The sequence below is a fragment of the Porites lutea genome, chromosome 3, assembly GCF_958299795.1.
Source record: "Porites lutea chromosome 3, jaPorLute2.1, whole genome shotgun sequence".
NCBI classification, from domain to species: Eukaryota; Metazoa; Cnidaria; class Anthozoa; order Scleractinia; family Poritidae; genus Porites; species Porites lutea.
Genome location: NC_133203.1, coordinates 33,760,881 through 33,767,341, shown reverse-complemented (window position 1 = coordinate 33,767,341; position 6,461 = coordinate 33,760,881). Strand labels below are relative to the sequence as shown.

The 6,461-nt window shown below is 38.1% G+C and overlaps 3 protein-coding genes across 3 annotated transcripts; 1 reads left to right on the top strand and 2 right to left on the bottom strand.

Moving 5' to 3' along the window:
- Nucleotides 1–222: 222 nt before the first annotated feature.
- On the top strand, nucleotides 223–1,708 carry LOC140930988 (uncharacterized). The gene has a single exon (XM_073380732.1). The coding sequence runs from the start codon at nucleotides 230–232 to the stop codon at nucleotides 845–847; it is 618 nt and encodes a 205-aa protein (XP_073236833.1). The 5' UTR covers nucleotides 223–229; the 3' UTR covers nucleotides 848–1,708.
- On the bottom strand, nucleotides 1,538–3,507 carry LOC140930986 (uncharacterized). Its single transcript, XM_073380731.1, has one exon. It carries the CDS (start codon nucleotides 3,505–3,507, stop codon nucleotides 1,696–1,698), a length of 1,812 nt encoding a protein of 603 aa, XP_073236832.1. The 3' UTR covers nucleotides 1,538–1,695.
- A 48-nt stretch (nucleotides 3,508–3,555) lies between these two features.
- On the bottom strand, nucleotides 3,556–5,351 carry LOC140932190 (uncharacterized). The gene is made up of 2 exons (XM_073381830.1): nucleotides 4,792–5,351; nucleotides 3,556–3,852 (listed from the first exon to the last, which is right to left on the bottom strand). The coding sequence occupies exons 1-2, from the start codon at nucleotides 4,924–4,926 to the stop codon at nucleotides 3,556–3,558; spliced, it is 432 nt and encodes a 143-aa protein (XP_073237931.1). The 5' UTR covers nucleotides 4,927–5,351.
- Between the last annotated feature and the right edge of the window lie 1,110 nt (nucleotides 5,352–6,461).

The following is a 6,461-nucleotide window of genomic DNA, read 5'->3' as shown; positions in this document are numbered from 1 at the left end:
AGGTTTTACTTCAGAATTTGTCGGCTCCATCTAGTTGACTACTGTAAAGTACACAAAATACACAAGATGAGCGAAAAGAAACTTTTTAATGAGAGTTAATGTTTATGAATAATATAAACGGGCATGGGCACGCCGGGCTGGCGCGTGCCGTGAAGTGGAACTTTGTCGCCCGCTGTTGTTTGAGATTGTACAGCGGAAATGCGAATAAAAGTACAAAGCAGTTTTCAAAATGGCGGCTGAAAATAGCATTTTGAATGCTATTGTGGCTCTTCGTCCTTTACGTGATGAAGTCGATAATTTCTTTTTGTTTGAAGAAGAAGTAAAAACAGCTCTCACTTCAATTTTTGAAAAAAACCGTGTGGGCCAAAGCTCTTTGAAACGAGCTAAAATGTCACAAATTCCAGCGACAGCACTCCTGGAAGGAGAAGTGAAGATGTGGCTTAAGATGCTCCATAGGCGCCTCAGTCCAAGAATGAAGGCCCGAAGCGCTTGGACTGTAGAGTTTAAAAGGGCGATGTCCTCGGAAATATTTTTCTTAATTTTACAGATGGTTAAAAAGGCCCGTTCCGCTTATGGTGTTATGCACAACGAAGAAAAACACACAGATATAATCTACTATAACAGAGAGAACAGACCGTTTTTAGATTTTGCCCAGTTATCTGAGCTAAGCAGAGACTCAGTCCGAGAATTCCTTATTAAGCAGAGTAAAGGAACAAGAAAAGGAACTTCAAAAGTTTCCATAACTTCTGAAACGCCTTTCACCATCACATTTATTAAGAGGACACAGCAAGTGGTGGTGAAAGCCCACTACAAATTCACTTATGAATTTGGCTACACGTTTTCGTAAGCATATAAGTAATGCGGAATAGACTGAGTGGAGTATATGTCAGGCTGTTTGTAATTATAAGTTGTCCTAACATTATGCACTCAGCCGATTTGTAGTTACTTGCCTCGCCTTTTATATATATATAGTTTAGTTATTGGGCCATTCCTTTTAATATCTGCACCCCCCCCCCCCCACCCTCCCTATTGAGGGGTTTTGGTCTCTACTCCCTCGGAAATAACAGTTGAGGACCCCCTCTGATTTTAAAGATCAAAGTGCTGACACATACCCCCCTTCAGAAAAAACAAAAAGATCAAAGTTACCAACATGGCTACTCCTTCAGAAATTACTGCTAAAGGCCCCCTCCCTCCCCCTAGGATTTCCTTGACCCTCAATGGGGGGGGGGGGGGTGCTGATATAAAATGGAATGGCCCATTGCAGTTAATTCTTATATAATTTGTAGGTAATGACATCTACAGTATATGCCAATAAATTGTTGTTGTTGTTAATTGTCCTCCACTCTTCGCAGTTGCCAATGAATCCTATCAAAATGCCATAGACATACTTTATCAGTATTAGCAACAATGTTTGAATGCCGAGCGGTTTGATATTGAGTCCCAACATGTTTGATTCCTTATGTTAGGACCAATTGTAAACAAAACCACACAACAAGAGGGTGATCAAACTGGATTTTATATTCTAACACTATCTTAAAGTTCCTTACTGCTGCTAATGTAATATAATTTAATATAATATGATATGATATAATATATTATATTGTATGGTATGATATAAAGTATGTAATGTAATATAATATATAATCTCAAGTCAGCAGTGTTTTTGAGTCCAACTGTGTACAGATTTAACATTAATTACAAAAGCTGTGGAGCAATCCTTCCGTCCTTTACACTTTGCTCAATAAATTTCATGATTGGGTCTCCAGAGACACAGCACTTAGCATCCTCAGGACATGCCTTTAACAGACCACAATAGCAATAAGATGGATCATTGAATACCCTCTCTGGGATGTAGGCTACATTTTTGCATGCAGCTTCTGGCTGCTGAAAACCTTGCTGAGGTAGCCAAATCAGCATCACATATTCATGTCTAAATATTTCAACCCATCTGTTTTGATATGTTGTATTTTCACCTAATTTTTTAAGAAAAATATGCTTCGCTTCTCGTCCTTCCATGGTTACCAACCCCAACCCCTGGCCATACTTTTCAAGCACTTGACGACAATGAGCCGGGACAATGTGACCCAATGTCCAGACAGTAGGATTTACAGAACTTGGCAACAACAATGAATTTACTTTAAAATACTCATGACAGGCAATAGAAAGCTGATCAATGTGGTCTGATGTTATCTCAAATCTACTAAAGAGAGAAACACAGTCCCTTAGCCTCACACCTAAATAAGCTAAAGCAAGAACTGTTTGACGTTCTTTCCTGGAGTCTTTTTCACACCTTAGCCACTTGATTAGTCTCATGAAGTTATGACAAAAACAGCGGGAATCTTTTCCGGTAAATCTATAATGCAAATCAGCTCCAGACCCTTGAGTTTCATTAAACCATTGTTTGGTCTTGTTTGCAAGGCGCCTGGCTTTTACTTCTGTTTGTAAAGCTGTAATTACTCGTGCAAAAGGGCTATCAGCTGGAACCTCTGAAAACTTTTTACAATCAGCTGGCAGCTTAGATTTTCTTATAGCTTCTGTCAAAACTGCTTTAAAGAAGTACTGCCAAGCATTGTTCTTTGGATGAAGGGGTTCCACATGAGCTTTGTCAATGTAAGAACCTAAGAGAGGCAAAAATTCCTGTCTACTACTTTGCTTGGCAATATAATCAGTAATTTTAGATCTCTTTGTCTTTTCAGAAATTTTTTCTAGTGCTACTCTTTTCTTAAATGCTTCAACCTTGTTAACAACATTTACTCTTTGCTTGTAACTCCATGGCTTCCACTTGTTTGAACTTTCAGTTCCAAATGTACCCTTGACATCCCTACTATCAGCTAATGAAACATTAGCAAACGGTGAGAAATACTTAGCACTAATAGTTAATTCACCTGCCAACATGGCAAGCATCTTCATGTCATTTGGCAATTCCTCCAGCTTAAACCTATATTTCATGCCTTCAAATTCATATTCAGCTCTTTCTAACTCTGCAATTTGAGGTAATAATGACCTCACATATTTCTTTGTAACAGGAGAGCTTTCATCACAGTTGGCACCAAAAATTGGAAAGTTATCATAACTTGATGTCACCCTTCTTCCAACATTGAGGAAACTGACTAAGAAAGAACACGCGCTCTCATTTTTGCCAAATGGGCATCTGTCGCCACCAAGAGCAATTTGAAAAGTGCCTGTTGATTCTGCAAAGCCTTTCAGACTTTCTTTTCTGTTCTGAGAAAGATAAAATTTGGCAAGCATTGGGAGGTATTGTCTCAAGTCTCTATATGCACCATTGACTTGGTTTTCAGTTTCTAAGCCCTCTAGATAGTCTGGGTCAATTTCATGAACAGTCCCAATGTCAATCTTTTTTAACTGTTCTACAAGGTTACTATAAGTTAGAAGCTTTGGAACCTTACAGCCTTTACAAATTGAAATACTTCTTCTTTGCCCTGGTTTGCCTTCATTTGATTTCATTGAAAGCACCAGTCTTACACTTTTGTACTTTCGTTTCCCCATTACACCACTTGCATAATATGTTGCAATACTTCGAACAATGTTGTCATCTCACTTTTTAAATTCTAACACACTCTTCTTATACTCTTTACAAACTATTCTATTGGTCAACTGCTTGTTCTCTGTCACATATTTTGTTAACTTATCTAACGTGCATCTCTTTTGCAGAGTGTCAAACATTCCCTCGAAACAGGCTGAGGAATGTTCATTTGAGCTCCCATGAATTTTGGCAGCAGCTTCAATGGTTTCATGCCTCCTTTTTCTTGCGGTCCTTGGTCCCAGTGTTGATTCTCCATTGACAAGTGCAGTAGGGCTTCTTGTTCGTGCCTGAGATACCTGTCCCTGTGACTAAAATATTGCTAAATTAGACAATGGGTGGTAACACAATTATTTAAATTAGATGTGGTTGGATGATAACAAAATAGATATTTAGCCAAATCTTACATTCAATATGTTGATGTTTACAATTTAGAGACACTGTCATTTATGACAGTCTTTACTGACCAAATGAACACAGGCACTCGCTCAGGTTTCTTGCATAGGTAGCGGCATAGAAGCCTGACCATGGCTGTCATTCTGGCACTGGCTTTGTGTTAAGTGGCCAGTTCACCGAAATTAAACTTGCAAAATATTTTTTATTTTTATTTTTACAAAATTGAATATTTTTTCTGTTCACATTATTAATGAAATTTGGCATAAAATTAAACATCATCCAACCACTAATCAATGCAAACCTACAGACTTAGTTGGAGGTTGTGCCCAGCAGTTTTTGCTGCATACTTACTGCTAAAGCAACCATAATAAAGAATTAAGAGTGTGGTAATAATTTAGAGACACTGTCATTTATGACAGTCTTTACTAACCAAATGAACACAGGCACTCGCTCAGGTTTCTTGCATAGGTACCGGCATAGAAGCCTGACCATGGCTGTCATTCTGGCACTGGCTCTGTGTTAAGTGGTTAGTTCACCGAAATTGAACTTGCAAAATAGAGAAGTACAGCGAGGTTTAAACAAACCATGATTACCCAGTTCATAATAAAAATAATTCTTATTAAAATAATAATAATAATAATAAACTACAATAATAATAATAATAATTGTTATTATTATTATTATTATTATTATCATTATTATTATTTTGAATTTCTTTACCCTGTCAAAATTGAAATTCAAGCCTCCCTACACATGGACCTCCACCACTTTCCTATAATCCTTTGTTACAATATTCTCTGATATTGAAAATAAAAATCTTCCCAAAACATTAATACTGGACAAATTTATCTCACCTTTTCTTGGGCTCGCTGGACTTTTTTGTACTCTGCCGATAGCTTGCGATTTTCATCAACAGCTTTCTCCCTTGCAACCTTGCGAGCTTTCATGAATTGAGCCAAGTTAAAGCGCGTGTTCTTTGTGTGCGGCATCCTAGAAATTAACTCATAAAAAACTAAGGAAAGAAGGCAAAATTAGGAAAACAAAAATCATAGAGCTTTTGTCAAGGCTTTGAAGTTTCGGTTCGTAGCACAAATTCTCGGATAAGTAGAGAAACTTAAAAAACTATCCTAGCCAAAAATACGATAGAAACGACAAATAAACCTTACCTTTTCTTTTACTATTTCCTCTACTGTCTCTTGCTAAGCGAACATCGAAGAAACTATGGCATATTTAGTATCAAAATGACGGGAAAACTGTGTACTTTCGGCACATTCGAGTTTTGGCGCCTTCGGACTAACTCCAGGACCGCTCGGAGGCAGTTTTCAACAGGCGTTAACTCAGTTCCAGGCTTCTCTAAAAACCACACGGTCACAAACGCCATATTTGTGGACGCTGATTGTTCCGCTTCAGAGCGCTCACCAGCCCGGCGTGGGCATGGACAGGTGTTATCTCAAATATGCTTACATTCAGATAACTTGCTAAAGTTTCCATATGATTTTGTAATTCATTTAATTCACTAAATTCTAAAACAACAGCAGTACCATTTTCATCTGGTATTCCCCTCGAATTTCTTGCATGTGAATCAAACAGATTAAAAGACTCTGAGTCTTTGATTACAGCCATAATGTAACCATAGACACTATCATTGCATTTGCACTGTCAGAAAATGCATTGATTAAAACCTGCTTCAGTGAGCAAAACGGCTCTTCGCCGCAAAATGAGCGATCAATGCGCCCTTGATAAAATTGACTGTAGTTTAAACAGTACTCAACATTGTTCAGTGAGGTTGCCACCTTCGGCAACTCGTTTACTGAAAGACTAATGGGAACAGGTACGAGTTCATTCATAAAGAATGTAAAAACATGCGATCTCCATGAAATAAGATGTCATCAATATTTGTTTGTGTCCATGAATTGACCGAATACGATCGATGTAAAAGCAAAGCTGGAAGTGACATAAATGCACACTGTTGGCCTCTTGAATGCTCACTGAAGGCTTCATGACCTTGATGAATGCTTCGTCGAATACAGCTAATCATAGCACATGGGCAAAAAAGGGTTCAAAAAAGTACAAATTATCTGTAAAACTCACCTCGATCGTAACTCTTTCCCGAATACTGCGTAGTTTGTATTGTGCATGTGAGATTCATTCGTTATAAAAGCACTGCTGAGTTGGCTACAGCTAGACATAAGATCTTGAAAGCAAGTCAATGATTGGCTGATGTAAAGAGATTGCTGATAGGCTGTTTCTTCATCGACGATTAAACCATGGAACCATCGAACCATTGAACCAAAAATCTCAAATGGATCAAGAATATGGTCTGCTGCGGGCTCATGCCCGGCAGCAAAAACTGATTTGCAAAGGGGTTCTTGAGGAAGCTTCTCCTTCTCATGGTCAGTACATGTCGACCATTTTCCTCAGGAAAAAAAGAAAAATGGTTTCTACAGATTAATTTTACATCTTAAAGGGCTTAATGCATCAATAGAGTACCACTATTTTTAAACGGAAACTTTAGCATGTCCTA

Bases quoted from the DNA above. Each gene is read 5' to 3' on its own strand.
- LOC140930988 (XM_073380732.1), top strand. From the start codon at position 230: ATGGCGGCTGAAAATAGCATTTTGAATGCTATTGTGGCTCTTCGTCCT.
- LOC140930986 (XM_073380731.1), bottom strand. From the start codon at position 3,507: ATGGGGAAACGAAAGTACAAAAGTGTAAGACTGGTGCTTTCAATGAAA.
- LOC140932190 (XM_073381830.1), bottom strand. From the start codon at position 4,926: ATGCCGCACACAAAGAACACGCGCTTTAACTTGGCTCAATTCATGAAA. The intron at 3,853-4,791 runs GTGAGATAAATT...GCAATATTTTAG, and splicing joins TCCAGCGAGCCCAAGAAAAG to TCACAGGGACAGGTATCTCA.